General features: G+C 43.7%; 1 protein-coding gene across 2 annotated transcripts in view; it reads right to left on the bottom strand.

Annotated features, from left to right (window-relative positions):
* The window catches only part of CACNA1C (calcium voltage-gated channel subunit alpha1 C), a 493,329-nt gene that overhangs the window by 48,850 nt on the left and 426,624 nt on the right, over positions 1–17,855 (bottom strand). For both annotated transcript variants that reach the window (XM_086610632.1, XM_086610633.1), the window contains 2 exons: positions 3,210–3,293; positions 2,505–2,588 (listed from right to left, as the gene is read on the bottom strand). In XM_086610632.1, the coding sequence (XP_086466758.1) occupies positions 2,505–2,588; positions 3,210–3,293 (168 nt within the window). The remainder of the gene's footprint in view (positions 1–2,504; positions 2,589–3,209; positions 3,294–17,855) is intronic.

The following is a 17,855-nucleotide window of genomic DNA, read 5'->3' as shown; positions in this document are numbered from 1 at the left end:
GGAAAGGATTCTTTAGAGGAAACAGAGGGACCACCATGAAATGTTCTTCATAACCCTTCCTGAAAAAGTCAGGGCTGCTCCTGCGGCCTCCTCAACAAAGACAGGTGACGGTTGTTTGGACAGAGGCACACTCTCGTTTTTCATAGACTTCTGCAACCAAAAACTGGATTCTGGGCCTTGGCTGACATGAACTTGAATTCAGATGGGGAATGGAAAAGAGCGGGAGGCTTGCCAGTGGCAACTGAGCACACCAGTATGGATAGCCCTGGAGACTGAAGACCTGAATGCAGCACAATTAGCAGCGGCGTGACCTTCTCAACAACATGCTGATAATGAATGTGATTTATCCTGCTTAAATTTAGCTTCTGAGAGCTGGGTGTCTAGACAAACCTAACAGACCCAGACACTCTCCAGTCACTGGATGGGCACCTCCGAAGAGCAATTCATTTCCCCTGTCATGGACACATACAGGGAGGCACCAGTTGGCTCGGGGAGGTGTGCGTTTCTCACCGCTAACTCTAAGAGGAAGCCTGGCTGTCTTTCTCTCAGACGACTGAAGTTTAATAAGATGTATATCAAAGTGTCTGAAACCATGATGTCAAAAGTTCTTTCATTTATAGGAAGTTACTGGGAATTTCTTCAAAAGGATCCATTGGGTTTTCCCTCCAGCACAGAGTTTCTGGCTATGATAGACCTCCGTTTATTTAGCGAAACACAAGGATTTCCTTCCTTTCTGCATGGTAGACTTTTCTGTGGCTTTAAATACACCAGTCAGGAAAGTCTTGCTGAAGTTTAGCATAATTTATCTCCTATTAACTGTATTTATTTCCTCAACTATCATGTACAGTTCTGCCTCAATGGATGAGAACTGAACTTTTCCACAATCTGAAGGCTATTGCCAGGTTCCTCATTTAGTTTTCTTGTGATAAGCGTGGCATAAAAGAGGCTTTAATTTCATTGTTTAAAATTAACAACTTCAGCCTGCTGATCATTGTAACTTCCTTCTACAAAGTCAGTCCAATCCTAATTTCTGTCTAGTAAAAGGCTAACTAAAATTGTTTACAACATTCTGGGGTAAATTGGAACAGAAATCAGGACATTTAAGAGATGTTAAAAAAAGTTCATTTTCAGTTAGAGACTGTTTTCCATTCTCTCGAAAGACAAGGAAATAAAACATTTCATTTATTCTAAATCAAAATATTACAACTTGGATAAATGTCCTTGTTTCAAAATTGAAAAATTGAAGTTGAACAGAAATTAAACTAGAACCAAGATACGAAAACATTTTGTTCGGAAAGTTCAAAGTAAGACATTTTGATTTTTTTCAAAATGTTGCCTACATTTTTCCCTAAACACAACACTGAGTGAAAACTTTGCTGCCACTTTTTTGCTTGTGATAAACTGCCTCTACAGTATTCCAAGCTGGAGCGTTTACTCAACAGCCACATCATTTTGCGAATTCATGATTGATTTGCTCTTCGTTAACATATTTACAGCAACTTCCTTTCAATCTCTGTGTTTTCCTGGCCTTACTAAGCTGGATTTTGCAGTGAAATTTGTGTCTGTGCTCATAAACCCATTGGGTCCTTTGTAGTCTTTCTTTTGGGAATCTGTGAGCTTCCTGGCTGTCCTTTGTCTATTTATCCTGTAAATCTGTATCCATCCACCTCCAAAAAAAGACAGAGGAAAAAGTTTGCCTGATGTGATTTATTCCTTGAACACCAGCTGCTCATTTCAGTCTCCGTGGCTCATTCAATCCTTCACCCGCCTGTTGAGATGGGCACCAGTGGGGCCAATCAGTGTCAATTGTGCTGGTGGAATTTGTGAGATGGAGAAAACTGGGTTCCAAACCGAAAAAACTGCATTGAAATTCTGGTGCTTTAGTTTTTTTGGGGGCTTTCTGTTTTCTTTTAATTTTATCTACCCTTTTTCAAATCAGAAAACTAAACATTAGGAGCAGGTTCCTCTAAACAGAGATGATTTGTTCTTTATTTCTTCTGAGGAAGCCTGGGTGAGGAGGCACAGGGAGGATTCTTGGTTTGGTTCCCACAGTTCCACCTCGAAAGAACTGACCTTTAGATATCTGTGGGGTGGAGAGTATTGAACTGCCATGGGAAGCAAAGCATAACACTGGGTAGACCAAAGTGCTGGCCTGGGACTATTCTAGCAGCTTCCCATGGCACAAATAGCTTGTTCACTTACACTCCACGTTTCCCATCACTTTTCCTGCTATACAGTTTAATTCATGCCAGGCGGATTATGAAGGGAAGAAAATGCAACAGTCAAAAAGTCCTTTAAGTCGTTCCAAAAATTAAAACAGAATAAAAGGGGGCAAGAAAAAAAAAAAAAAAAAGAGAGAGAGAGAGAGCTTCAAAACTAAATGCAAAGCTCTGAGAAAAACCTCAAAAGAAAGGAGGAAGGGGAAGGGAAAAAAAAAAAAGAACCCGGGAAAGACAAATGAATGTTAGAGCAGGCACGATCATGGACAGACGCCAGCTACTTACGTTCACCTCGGTGATTGCTATATCAACAATGCTACCCACAACAATCAAGGCGTCAAATGTATTCCATGCATCACAGAAATAGTGCTGCATGTGGCAGAGAAGCCAAGGAAAGAGAAAGAGAGAGAAAGGAAGAGAAAGAAAGAATGAGAGAGGGAGAGAGAGAGGGAAAGGGAGAAAAGAGGGGAAAAAAAGGAAAAAGTAAAATAAAATAAAATAAAAAACCAAAACAAACGAAAAAAAGCATGAAAGAGGGAGAGAAGAGGAAAAAATAAGAAAAGAAAGAGGTTACGTGGGCATATTAAATAGTCTCTTACCACTCTACAGTATTGGTTGCTCAAACCTCTGTAACGTTTCACATGATGGAGGGTATCAACAAAAGCCTGGTTAGTCAGAAAGTTACACTCAAGCATGTCTACCTTTTGGAGGGGAAAAAAGCACACACACCCCAAACTCTGTGCGCTTTCACCAGTCACAGCCTTGGGGCGAGCTATGACAAGTGAAAAAGAAGGAGGCATTTCCCCCCCTCCTTTTTTTTTTTTTTCCCTGGGAGAAGGAGAAGGACGACGGCAAGTTCAATAAAAGCATGACTAGAAGGAAAAAACCCAGAAAAAAATAAAAAGAGAGAGAAAGAGAGAGAGAAAGAGAGAAGGAACAGCAGAGGAGGAGGAGGTGGTGGTATCCTGGGGAGGGTAGAGTAATACTCACATTAGTTTCACTGAGAATGACGTCTATAATGCTGCCAATTACGATGAGGAAGTCAAAAACATTCCAAGGATCACTAAAGTAACCCTACATAAGGAAGGGGCAGGCAGGATGGGGATTAAAAAGGAATGTTAGACAGACAAAAACAGTTCAAAATTACCATTAGAATTACTGCCCTGACACGTCAAGGGGTTTTCCTCTTAAGTCTACTTGTTGCGTCTCAATCTGTAGCCCAGTCCTGGGATCCCTGACTTCTGTCAGCAGCCCCTCTCCAGCTAATGTGATCCCAGGGCAGCCACCCCTCCCCTCTGACTGGGACGGGGGGTGAAGGGAAGCCACGTAGAGCACTTTGAGCATGGCTGCTCCCAGGAGTAGGGCTTGCAGGACCAGCTCCTCCAGACATCTCCGATTACTAGCAACAACAGCACCCTTCCCCATTTGGCATAGAATTGGCTGGGGGAAGAGTACAGGAATGGTGTCATAGGGTTCTTTCAAAAAACGGCTCCCCTTCTGCCAGTGTGAACATCAATCCACCAGACCGTGTTCCAGATGCAACGGGAATTGCGCTGGGAACAGCTGGCTGCCGTATCACGATGGAGCAAAGGGCACAGTCGAGCTGTGCGTGTGCTATATAAACCTTGCTGGGTGTCACCTTTATCTTTAGCCAGCCACAATGAGTGGCTGTCATTAGCCAAGACAGTCATTAGCCTAACAGTTCCTATTAGAAAAGCTTTAGCTCCTGTCTTAAAAATACAGAGCAGGACTGGTATTTTTGTCACTCTGAAAGCACATCTGGAACCACAAAAGGAAGGTGTGAATGTAGCATGTGCTGGCGCAGCCCACCAAGAAGGGTAAGAATGGAAGCAAATTCGGCTTTAACATGCACTCAGAGTGAGACCTGTTGCTCACTCGTGCTAAAAACAGTGTCACAGCATCACTGCAACACCAGCTGTCCAGGACAAGCTGTGGCAGATCCACCAACACGTGCTAAACGCACACCTTCACTATGCTGTGCAGAATTACTGCGGGGGTCGTCTCAAATATCTTATCGTCCTAAGCAGGGCTCAGGAAGTGCTAACCAGCACTGCTTGCTGTCCCCATCCTGCATGACTTTTGGCTGGATGGGCCATAAGGATACAGGACCCTTTTGGAAAAGGTCTTGTTCGGCCCAGGAGGTGAGCTTCTGTATGCAAACTTCCTATGCAAGTCAATGTGACGAGCAAAGAAAACTTATCTTGGCTGATTCAACACCTGGGCCAACCTCTTCCCTTTGTTCTGCAGTCCCTAAAAGGAGGCAAATATACAAAATCCTCCGTACTCCTTTTATGTGTTTGGTTTTGTGAGCACGGGCTAATCTGACCTCCCTGTTTCCCAGCTGCAGTGTGTCTCCAGTGAGACTGAACCCAAGTTGCACTGCGACTGCTATTCTTAGCCAGAGAGTCAGGTCATGGGTAAAGTGTGAGTCTGTGTTCCCAGGCAGTGTTGCAAAAAGCAAAAAGGAGAAAAGAAAAAAAAATAAATTTTAAAAATCCCAGCACTGGCACTGCATAAGCCAGGCTTGGGAACCTGAAATTACTGTGAGTTTGACGACAGCATGGAGGAGGCACTGGCAAAAGCGTCTTTCTAATCGCTGAAACGCTGTCTCCGGGATGCTTTGAGACTCACAGATATAAACTGTGTTATGTTTGGGGCAGGAAAAATGGAAAAAAAAAAAAAAAAAAAAAAAAAAAAAGATGAAGCAGAGAAAGCCGCTGCCCAGCTACTAGCTGGTAGAGTGGACTTTGAAATCTCCTCAGAACCAGAAAAAAAACCCCAAACCACCTTTATTTTGCAGCCTGAAAGAGCAACTCTTAGCAGATCTGCACTGGAAGGAGGCATCATCCTATGGCTATGCATTACTATGCAATTAGCTACAACAGGGAGGAAGGAAACAGGAGCAAAAGCAAATTCAGAGAATATTATTATTCAGCGTCCAGCCTAGAAAATACACAACAAATATTAGAATGAATTCAGTGGTGATGTCCAGCATCGTTAGCAACCAGATGGACCTGGAATAAAACTGTAATTAGGCTTGACCAAGAGGAAGGAGAGGGAGAGAGTAGCAGATTAAATTGTAGAGGCAAACACATTTTGAATAAATAAAGGACAGACACAGATCATACAGAGCGGCGAAAAGCGCCTTTGCAGCCTGATGCGACCTTGGCAGACAGTACGCTTGCAGGATCAAAGAGAACGGAGTAGAAGACAACGGACCCAATCCTCCTGCCCCTGTTCATGTGCACAGTCCTGCTGAAGGCAGTGGCACTGCTCACATGTCAAATGAATACATGCATTCAAGAGCATGGCTATCTTCCATTTCCTTCTAAATTGCTTAGTTTAGGAACTATTAAGGTTTTCAGCAGGAACCCAAACAACTCCAAAAAAACCCAGAGTTTGTTTTTGGGCAGCTGCAAGGGTGAAAATCCAAAACACGTTGTTCAGGTTTTGCCCCTGAAAATGATGCCTATCTATTTTTAAATCCGTGGTGATGGTTACATTTCCTGTGATTGGCATCACACTGCATGAATGTTTTTGGTGAAACCAGATTCATAATTTCACGATTTATTTTTACTGAGCAACTCCAGACATGAAGCCCAATAGCCACTGCTGCTGGTAAAACAGCATTTGCTGTTGGTACAAAACCCAGGTGACAAACAGCATCAAATCCTGTCCTCAGATGACCACTGAAGCCAGTGAATTAAATTTTGCTCCCAGCTGCACAATGCAACCCCAGCCAAAGTAACGACAGTGCACTGACACAGTTGGCACATCTCAGGAGAGACTCAGGCCTGGAAAGAAAAGGTCCCTTCTTCTTTGCTATCACAAATAGCTGCTTTGGACCTTTGGGACATCACAGCATATTGGGATTCACTTTGCTAACTTCTCTGGAGTTGCTCCAGATCTACACTGTGAGCTCTTTCTCCTGGAATGCTCTGCTGAGTCTCACCAGCCAGCTCCTTGCTTGAAAGTCATGGGCTGGTCTGCTCTGAGATCACAGAAAGAGCATTACCGTGGCATGTTGTTGCGTGGCTGTAAGGTGGACTCAGAGAGCTCTTCTCTTCCTCCTGGACCTCTTTGATGAGTGAGAGAGAGGAACCACGGATATGAATGCAGTTTTACTCAACCCCGCATCCAATACGCCAGTGTTGAATTAAGGAAACACATGAATTTCAAAACCATCCTTTCCTCCTCACCTGCTCCCTCTGTGTTTCAAACAGAAGGGTGAAAAATAGGAAGATATTATTCACAGTAAGAGAGCTCAAAGAAAAGAGAGAACATAGACGCTTCATCTGTGTGTAAGGTAATGGAATTCTACCTTAAAAAGCCACTCTCTCGGAGACATTTATCTACAAACGGCCATGTGGCTACTTAGCTTTGGATCAGACCTCAGAATCTTGTCAGGAGTTAGGAGTATACATTGAGAGGGAATTACACCCCTTGGGGACTTGCCTTTTGTGACCTCAAAGTACCTTTTCAAGCCACATTCCTCACTGGAGTGTACCAGGGTGGCTCACGAAAGACAAGCTGAATGCAGGAAGAGCTTTCACTCTAATAAAGAGGTTGTATTTCCAAACTATTTTTCCCACCAGAAAGTTCTGTATACTTTTCCCAAGGGGGTGGAGGTCTGACTGGAAATGAATTGATGGCACTGTTTGTTTTTGCAGTACAGGAATTTAGAGTGTAATACCATATTTTACCCTTAAAGGGAGACACTCGACCCTGATTTAGCCGTATAATTACATGTCACATAATGGCAGCCTCAGGGCCTTACTGGGGAATGGTAGTCACCCTCTCCTGTGGGATGTCTTTGGAGATCCATGAAGCTTTTGGGGAGAAAGGAGGACAGAAAGAGACCAGGAGGATTGGATTGAATATTCAGGAAGCATGAAATAGTCCCACCATTAGAGCACGTTTCCCTCTCATTTTTTTTTTTCTTTCCCCAAAGGTAGCAAAGGTTGTGCACCATCACAGGATCAATAAGTTAATGAGAGGCTGAGCATAAACACGCAGTAGCAGACTGGAATGGAATCTCATTTGTGTGAGGGGAGCAGACATTGGAGTAGTTCACAATGACTATGCCAATCGTTTGTAGGTTTCCTAGCTGCTGAGATTAGCTAGCAAAGAAGCTAGGCTTTGTTTTGGTACTCATGGAGCCACTGAAATCTCTGGAGACCATTTCTTTTACTGTTTGTGAATATGAGATCCTAAACGCAGAGGAACCTCATTAACAGCAGGAAAGTGGTGTAGTGGAGGGTTTCCCTGCCCATGGCAGGGGGGTTGGAACTAGATGATCTCTGAGGTCCCTCCCAACCCAAACCATTCTGTGATTCTATAAAGATTGCCCACTGGAGTCTATCTGAAGGTCTGAGCTCAGAGTCACCTGGGGCCCGTGATAAGAACATTTGGTGGCCAGAGAGCTACACATATACACTGAGGCACAGAAACCCTCAGGGGAAGGGTGCTGTTGAGTCATGGTACTGGCTGGGTTTTGAGCATCCAGCCCTGTGGGACCTGCAGGATCACTTGTGTGTTAATTGATGATGATCTATCTGCTTACTCCCAGGTTTTCGTTTCCGCCTCCTGGAAGGTGGCTGGCAAAATATAACGAACTCCTCTGAGAGAAAAGCCTCTAAAGATGAAGAGCACTGCAAGGGGCAAGGATATTCAATGGGTGGGACCTGAATGCAGGTCAGATGGTCCCCAGTGGAAGAAGATGCTGCAATGTCATAGGAAAAAAGGGAGACACACGTGCATGCGTGTATCTATGTATGAATACAGAAACAAAGCACCGAGGAGGAGAAAATAAGACATCTGGATAACTACACAGCCTAAAAGGAAAACAAACTACAGGAGAACTTTGCTGCCACTTATCTGAAATAAACCCACACGTTAAATCAAGAAAAAAGAATCATCATTCTTAAATCAGCTGGAAAGGGTATATAGGAAGGAGAGAAAGGGGTTGATACCCTGATATTCAGTGTGATTTCTTAGTCAAAACTTCCTGCTGATTGTAAAGGGCACCAAAGCAGACTTTACTGGGGATTGGCACAATAAGATGAACTAGTAGTTTGGTTGATGGTTGCTGGGTATGTGAACTTGTTTCTGAAAATGCTGCAGGCTGTTTGGAGCTGCAAGAGTCAGTTCTCAGACTTCACTAAAAAAGGCTTTTCCTGAAAGTATTTTTGCAAAAGGGACAGTTTCGTTGGAAAACAGCGTTGAATCAAATGACATTTAGACAGTATCGTGACTCTTGGCATACCTTCTCACGACAGATTGGAGGGATTCGCCTGTGTCCTGAACAACCTTACAGAGCTGCAACAGCTCCTGACACCAGACGGAGACTTGTGCCACGTGCCAATTCTGTTATGTTCAGGTACCACTGAGCCATAACAGCAATCAGGGAAAGGAGCAGAACCTAACGGAGAAGGAATAAAGTGGAGGATGCAGCTGCTTGGAGCTCCTGACAGGCTGCAGGAAAACAGCACCTATTTGCATGCTATCTACCAGCTCTCCTCCATTGAAGGATTAATTCTGAGGCACAGACTCCCTGCGGTTCACCTCCCAGTTGCTGTATCGAGTCACTGCTGCAGGGAATTGCACAAGGTCCCCCTGTACTCCGTCAAATCTTGCCACAGACAGGGAGTGAAGGGAGGAGCTTTTCAGCTCCCCAGAATGCTCCAAAGGTCTGAAGAAGCCTCCTGCCTCTCTCTGCTCACTCCATAAGAAAACAAGACTAACTTGTTGACCAATATAGGTTCTTAATAACTATGATGCTTCCTTTATCCTCTCTCATTCTGTTTCATGCTCACTCTCACAATGAGGATGCTGGTGAAAGCAGACAGGTGTCCCTTGGGGTCTGAGGGCCTGCCTGGACATGCTTCACACTGCTTGGCAGAAACAAAGGAGCTGGAGCACTTGAATAGCTCTGTGATCTGGAAAAAGACTCCAAATATTTATTTCTAGGTCACTGGTATAAATCTGGAGTAGCTTGTTACTGGTTAAAAGTGACAACCTTCTGCTTATTTTTTGAGAGCCTGCAAGTCCTAAAGCAAATTACGGTTCTCACCTGTGCTTCTAGTGGACAAATATCTCCATCATAGGAAAAAAAGAAAAAAAAAACACTGCCTGAACCAAGGTCCCCAAGACATCAGCTGAAAAACTTAAACTTTTATGGAGGCTGGAACTATGTAATCTCTTGTGTTACAACAGACTTTTTCTTACACTCTCCACACCTACTGATAGCTGACAATGTTGGAGACACCTGCCTCGAAAAGTCTTTATCATAGCTGTCCTACGAATTGGGAATTCTCATTTCCAGATCTTGCAACCCAGTTCATTCCACCAGAATTATATTTTCGAGATGGTCCCATGAGATCTTCTATACCCACCTACCTATGGCGGCACAGTTATCTTACATCTTTCTGTATTTCATTTACTGTAAAGTGTCTAGTAGTATACAAGCACTCAGCTGTGTGACAGGCTTGAAGTGCAACATCACGGTTCCAAGTCCTCCAAAGACTCGGAAGGAAGCTTGGCAAAGGCAATATGGAAACATTTATTATGGAAGCATCTCTTAAAGGTTGCAAAGATGGTACTTCAAGGCAACATGCTGAGAAAGCCTGAGGAAATGATAACTGTGAGACTTGCTGAAACCGGATGATTCAACTAGCTGACCCTGATGTAATTTTTGGCCTGGATTGCTCTTAGCTGCCTTTGAAGGGAGGGTGAATAATGCCTAAAGCCTCCTTGATATAAATGCAGGAAAATCGAGGCAGAGAAGCAGAAAGCTCTCTTACAAATTCTGCTGTCCACCTAGAAAAATAAACTAAACATTCACGACTTTCCTACAGGTATGTTGTGTCACAGTGACACCCTGTGAGGAGTTGGCCCCTTTTCCTCATGAACAGTAATTTCACTGCAATCATTTAACAATTACTGCCTCGCAGTCAGAAACCAGACGTGTTCTCAGCAAAGAGAAGCAAAATCAACACCAGCCTTACTGGAAAGACCGAAAAGTGAATGTGATAGCTTGCTATGCCTGAACAGATCGTTTATCACAAAATGCATTCTATGAGAATTTTGCTGTCAAATTCCATTAGGAAGAAGTTGTAAGTGCTCAAAGACTTTGCAAGGTCTAGAAAAAACAGGTCTTGATGAGAGCCAACAAATAACTCCTGAAGGTAATAAACCAAACCAGCAACATGAAACAGTCCTATGAAAAGAGCAAAAGGATGGTCTTTGCTGTTTAAGATCCAAGTCTTCTAAAGTTGGACTGACATCCCAGCCCAGGGACGAATGATTCAAAAGAAGTAAAAATCAACCTGTAAGAACAGAAGCGACACATTTTCAGAGTGAAGAGCCACTTACTGTTGTCAGAAGATGAGACAGTGGCAAGTAACGGGTGAAGCAGCATTTTGAATATGGGGCTGGACTTGGAAGAGCTTCCCTGTCTCTGTATGCACCATGGGAAAAGGCTATGGACTGCTCTGATGTGGTTGCCACATGAATAGTGAATACTCACTGGAAGAAAGGCATAATCTTCTAGAAACAGGCCAGTAGGCATGAGCAATAGGTTTTTGAATAGTTTCTTTTTTTTTGTAAGTTATCTCTGTTTTCAGTAAAGGCTTACATGTATTAGTAGCTAATAAAATAACGCTTCCTTTCACATAATCCATCAGTCATAACTTTCCAAAAGGGGATGGTTACTCTCACTTTACACTTGGGGAAGCAGAAATGCAGAAACCTAAATTTTCCAAGGTCCTACAAAAGCCAGAGGCACGATAGAGAAGAAAAATCAATTCTCTTAGACCTCAGCCAGGTGACCATGTGGCAGTGGAGATGTAATTTCCTAACCTGATGAACAGCTCTGAAGAGGGGCTGTATCACAGTCTGTTATCTAGCATCATTCTCACTTGAGGAGAAGATTCCTATTTGTGAGCACTTTGGACCCCTTAGGACGACCTCACATGAAGTGATAGAGGATCGGGATTTTTCTTCTGAGAGTGAGAGCAAGTCACTTTTCCCTGGCACCATTCCCTTCTCATGCTGCTGCTGATGCTGTCGATGCTGTTGTGAATGAGATCCCAGTTCACCATCCCACTGGGCTTTTAACACCGCGTGAATAGTTTTCCGTATTAAATAATTAAGTGTAATAGCTAATACAGTACTTCCCACACTGTTGCATTGTGCAGTCATATCATTATTTTTGATCATTTATAATGACATTAAAACCCCCAAGTGCGAGACTGAAAATAAATCTGTCACAACGTTGCAGCAATATGCAAATTCCCTGGGTAAGTTTGCTTCGAAGGAAAAGGTCCTTTCTCATGGAAGCTCTTATACAGCTCCTTTAACAGTTTTTTTTTTCTGCCTACTGAATTCTCCACTGATCCTTCAGAAAGCTTGTGGATTTCGTAGCTCTGGCTGATTAGTATTAGAAATTTCACACATTCTATGCAGTAATTAGAGGATCTATTTGTGTGCAGAAAATTGCTGGCCTCGTCCTCCAGGAAGGAGAACATCCTGCGATTAAACGACGAACACAACGTGGGAAGCAGCAGATCAAACAGCCTTTTTGTCCCTCACCAATTGCTCCACCACAACATGAAAGGACATTTTTTTTTTTGCACAAAGAGATTGTTGTTACGTATACTCATTTCATTCTTGGCCTCTTCTTTGGGGGCACCAACAAAGAAACCAATAGGGATTAACTCTGCGGATGCCCTTTCGCCACACACGTTTTCCACAGGGGAAATGGGAAAGAGACCAGTGTACTTCATCCAGGATGTCAACCAGTTTTCTGAAGGAAGACTTTGGTGCTTCCTGACCCAGATTCCACTAGAGGTATGAGCTAGGATGTACTGCGAAACTCCATTTCTCATCGTCCATCTAGTTTCTCCTGTCACGTTCACCTACCAAATGCTGTTCACACTGCATGACTCCTTCAGGTGGAGTCACACCTATGCCATCTCAGAACATAAGCAGATGCACAATAGAAAAACTTTAGTCTGGCACTACTTTCTTCTCCTTCAAAGTGTTGGGGATGGCCAGACTTCCTCTCCCACGCACGCTCAGAAACTGAAGAGGAACTCAGTGAAATCTAGAAGTTATCGAAGAGGTTTCCCTGTGCTTTCACATGACACAAAGGGAAGTTATTTGCTTGCTGACTCTCATCTGTGGAAACTGTTGCTAAATCAACCTCATCCTTAACGTTCTGTTGCTAATTTTCTTCTTCTGTGCTAACGGGAGGGTTTGTTGTTTGAAGCTCTACAGTAACATCAGGTATTACTGTTTAACTTGATGGGCCAGCACTCTAAACCACCAGGATGTAGTTCTTTCTTTCCGTGTCACTTCCTTGTAATATGTTGGCAGCACAGACTCCCAAGGAGTTTTGATTTAAGGCCTGGAACAGCAAAAGCAGCTGCTTTGGCCCTTGGCTGGTGGAATGCCCTGCCATGTTCTGAGAGAAAGTCTCAACGCTGAGCTGCTGCGAGAGTGTTGTGGCACAGACTGTGCTGCAGAAGTGCTTTCCCTTCTTTCTCCTGGACATATGAGCAGGCAGAAATTCTGTCAAACGAGCAGCATCCAGGAGCAAGTCTACCTGATGACCCTCTGCTCCAACCCACTGATAGGTATAAAGGACTGGGATGACCTGATCATCTATGTCCTGAATAACTACCCCAAGTATTTCTTCACATCAAAGTCAGCTAAACATGCTGCTCTGACATACAGTACTTTTGGTATTTACTTTTGCAAAAAGGGCTTAGAGAAGAAGCTCATTCTCCCTCTCAGACCTGTGGACAGGAAAGACCACATAGTCAAGCCTCCACATCACATGCATGCTGTGCAAAATGCATGTAACTCCTGGCAGCTAGGTAAACACAGTAGAGAGAAAGCAGAGGAGTGGTTAATGAGGGGTTAGGATTTTTTCCCTTTTCTAGTGTATTTCCAAAACCCTTGAGCTTGATTGAGCAGTTCCTTAAGAGCCTCGGACTGACTGCACACATACAGTGCAGTGTTTGGTCCTGCACCAGAGAGATGTTGGGGATTTCTGGTCATATGGCTGCTGGGCTTGTTGGAGCAGCTGAGATTAATTCCAGCTGGGCTACTGGCTGTGCAGAAGATCCAAAGGAACATAGAATATATTCTGACCTCACCCCCCCAAAAAATTGGGGTGAAAAAGGAAAGTGTTTCTGGGGTAACATGCTGATGCATTTTGCAATGGGGCTGAGATTAATCCACAGAAGTAGGGAAATACATTGCAGTCAACTTTTTTTGCAAATTATTCTGATGAGATGGTCACAGGGAGGCTCTGTGGCTGAGATGCTGATGTGTTCGAACGTGGAGACCTGGGATGTCTGCCAGGGAACTTCAACAAAATGTAGAAACACAAAAAGATGTTCATTAGCTTAAAAGCTATGGGTTTTAATTCAGTTTATAATTTTCTAAAAATCCCTTCCCATGTTTACTTTTCCTTGCATCTTTTTTTGTCCAATCATTTCTTTCTCCATTTTATTAATACTTTCCTCGTTCAGGGTCTTTGGTTTATATTTTTTTCATTCTGTCTTTAAGGATATTCTGTCTGTTTGCACTTTCCATTTCCTGTGTATGGCTTTTCCTTCCCTTCAGGTTTGGTTTCTCTCTCTTTTCTCTCCAGACATGGTCCTTCCTCTTTATTTAGTTCTCACTTTCTTCAGTTCACACACTTTCTTACCTGCCTATTCCTAGTTCTCTCCATGTTCACTATTTCTTACTCGATATCAAGCAGAGCTCACTCTTCCTTTTTGTTGAACGAGGTATATTTTTTTCCCTCATCCACAGATCCTGAGACATATTAGCTTCCTCACCCTTGCTTTTGCCTTTTAAAACCCTTGTTCCAACCAAAGGCAGGGTGGTGGTTGGAGACTGCCCTTCCTATTGCACTCAGATGTAGATGACTCAGTCAGCAACTGCTCCATGTCTAGACACTGTCCCTCCAAAACACAAAGGGTAATACTGAAGCTGAGGAGAGGAAACAATTAGATGACTACTTAAGTTAAGAACCTGCCAAAACCATCAGAGAAAATCTGCAAAGGAAGAGCCATTTGACAACCAGAATTGTGTGGCCAAACTCCACAAAAGGAAGGCAGCTGCCCGCACCGTGGGCTCACGTGTACATTTATGCAACCTAAGCTACTAATTTATACCACCATACTTCATCCCACACCATGTGATTTTTAACTAAATATGATTCTTATGTCTGTTGAATGGACTTCAAGCGTCTTTCATCGCTGGGCAAAAGACCACTCAATTGTAACCACTCTTCCTAACGTTTTTGTACCAGTGCAGAATGTCTTTATTTTGCTTTCTCTGTATGAGCTGGAGAAGTAAAACACTGCGATGAATGATGCCAGGGCAGCATCCTAAGCTATATGGGTATTTCTAAAGGTACCAGAACGAAGAAGCACCAAAAGCATTAGAGTGCCAAAATTAACCAACCTTGTTTCTGCAGTGCAAGGGGGTAGATGAGATATAAATCTCATTTGTCTGTGAAGATCCTGAAGCCTCTGTCTTGATCAAGGAATGACAGATGACGGTTATGGTTAGAAAGAAGAATGCAAGTATCATGAAGCAGCCAGTGTGACTTTAGGAGAGACTGCTCAAAGATCTGTTTATAGGCATAAATGTACTAGAAATGGAATAGTGAAAAGGGAACAAAAACAGATGAGTCATTTTGCAGGTTTGAGAAGAGATACCAGTGCATCGAAGGCATGACAAATGCTGACTGAGAGGAGCTTAAAGAGGAATAAAGAAGGGCAAATCCATCAGGGGAGAAAGAAACACCAAAGACGTGCAGATCCATCAGTAAATGGAGACTAAGAAACAACCCTGAGTGACACTCAAGACTTCCAGTACTCAGAGGGTCACAGCCCTTCCTGGGATCACATGGGATTCTATGCCTTGCACTGAATGTGGAACTTGTTTGGAACAGCGTGCAGACGTCTGAACTCTGCTACGTGAAAACGACATTAAAGAATGGCAAGAATTCAGAGTGAAGTAGCAGTGATAAACGAGGGACTGAACTATCTGAGGCAGGACAGATGGCTTTGTTACCAGCTGCTTTACAAGTGACATCCATAAACACCCAGGGAAGAAAGGTGCTGACAGTGTCTGGTAAACGGAATAGACTTGTGATCTGCAGTCTCTCTGATAGTCATAATTCCACAGAGGAAATCCCCCAGATTCCCTTTCCACACGCAGACCTGGCTTTGACAAAATATATGAACATGTGCTTTACTTTATGTCTGAGAGTCATTCCGCTGACATGTCCTGCCTACTTTGAGATGACAGAGACAGTGGTAGAAAATTCATAGCTCTTGGATTACTAGTCCTGCCCTAGCTAAGAAGAGGATAGATGAAGTGTTTCCTGAAAGAAAAAGTAGATGTGGTTCATCAGTAAAACATCCCATTCCAGGGAGCTGGAAGAAGCTGGAATTCCTGGAGGAATATCCATCCCCCTATTAGCACATACGTTGACAGATGGTGCAGCTTCATATAAATAGGCCTTTTAAGTTGTTGTCTTTGAGCTGAAAAGATAAACTCTAGGCAGGTTTTGCAGAGCAGCTGGTCCTTCATGGACTGGTGGTTGTGGGGGTTTCTTCTTTAAGAAGCTAGGACACTGGTAGCTGTGAGCACCTCAGAGAATGCAGCACGTCTCATTCCCTTTAGTATTTTTCTCTGGAAAAAGCACGAAGAAACAGCAGTTTGCTCCATGCAGGAACTGGAAAATAGCTCACTTGACTGGCTGGAGAATTTATAAAATTAGAAAAATAAAGCAGCAAAAGGCCTTGGCTCAACAGCAGTACTTTTAGACTGTATGTCTCTTTGAAGTAACCAGTCTTGAATCAGTTTATGAGCATCAGCCAAGACAAACCCTCAGGTCCATTTGGGAGTTTTGCTTCAGAGCAGCACATTAATACTCTGGAAGGAGGTGCAGGGCATGTAGTGGATATTTTCTTTATCAGCAGTCCTAATCATCCCAAATCTCTCTTGCTCATTGTTAGCACACTCTCCTGCCAAGACTGCACCAGACATGGATGAGCTGTCTTACACGGTGCTTAGATTCATCCTGCAAAAACACTTGTGAGAACTGATCGTCTCCTCTGGAAAACGTGCCCCACAGAAACACAGGGGCTGCCTGTCCGAGGCTGGCCCTGTCCCTGCCTGCCATGCGATATCTATTCCACCAGCAGCTGCTCCAGCTAAAGCAGCCCTCTTCTCTGTAGCCTCCCCGGAGACTAAACAAACCAAAACTCTGTTCCCAGAAGATGGTCAATGAAAAGGACAGGTACCAAAGGGACCTGCTGACTAGGGCAACCAATCTCAACAGTAACAGCATGTTTTGTTAGGAAAGCCCTTGTCTGTCTAACCCCCTCACATACTTTCTGTAAGTGTTAGGAGATGAGCCCTGACTCAGACTTGGCTCCTCACTCCTACAGCTGGCCTTTCAATGAGTAAATTCTTGCTCCTACCACAAGAACTAGTTGCAGGGCTGGATTATCCATGTTGATTCTTTGCAGTCAGGCACATATATGATCCTACGTAACGTCTGTGCAATTGGCTGCGCCTGCTTTTTTTACCTTTACTGTCAGTAAAAGCTCAGCAAACAAGGAGGACGTGTCCTCACAGAATTGGAGTGAAGAAACAAAAACTAGAAACAGTAAAAAAATCTATTCAGTCAGAGACTGCTACCTTTTCTGTTGTAACCCACGTAAGACACAGGTATGTCATCCAATTATTATTACCCAGCTGGCTTGATTGAAACTGAATCCAATTAACTAATTAACTAAGGGTTAGACCCTGCCTACAAAAGGTGGGCCATTTACTCCTGGCTGTGGGAGGTGCAATGGCATCCTTGGAGCTGCAGCCTAGGCTGGTGAGGAATGACTGGTGACCCTGATGTGATACATCTGAGAGACCCTGAGGACCCCAACTCCCTTGCCAGAGTGAGAGCCAAAAGAGCTGGAGCCAGGGCCAGAGCGAGAGTCCTTTGGTAAAGAAGGTAAAGCTGCAAGCCCTGATGTGATATTTGTGGGAGGGAAGTGTGCTGGAGTCAGAATGAATGGACTGGGTTTCTGCTCACTGTAAAGCCTTCACTTTCCTCTAAAAACAAACAACTGGTAAAACAAAAAGGGGGAATTGTGGCATCCAATTATTATTACCCAGCTGGCTTGATTGAAATGGAATCCAATTAACTAATTAACTAAGGTTTAGACCCTGCCTACAAAAGGTGGGCCATTTCCTCCTGGCTGTGGAAGATGCAATGGCATCCTTGGAGCTGCAGCCCAGGCTGGTGAGCAGCACACAGGTAGTGTTGTAGTGCATTATATTACTTAATATAATAGTGATTGCCACACCACTGCCTGCAGCAGAACTCTTGATTATTAGGAACTCCAGGCTTCCTCCAAAGCTGTTTTGCATGGGCACATCCCTGTGGTGACTTCTGTAAGAAGCTAGGACGATAGCAGCTCTGAGTACCTCAGAGATCTGTCCCACTTACCTTAGCAATTCTCTCAGGTAAAGGTATGAATAAACAAGCAGCTTGTTCTACCTTGCACAGATGGAGAAAAC

Source organism: Tauraco erythrolophus, chromosome 4, assembly GCF_009769465.1.
Source record: "Tauraco erythrolophus isolate bTauEry1 chromosome 4, bTauEry1.pri, whole genome shotgun sequence".
Classification (NCBI taxonomy): Eukaryota; Metazoa; Chordata; class Aves; order Musophagiformes; family Musophagidae; genus Tauraco; species Tauraco erythrolophus.
The sequence above is the reverse complement of the archived record's forward strand: the minus strand, read 5'-3'. Positions and strand labels throughout refer to the sequence as shown.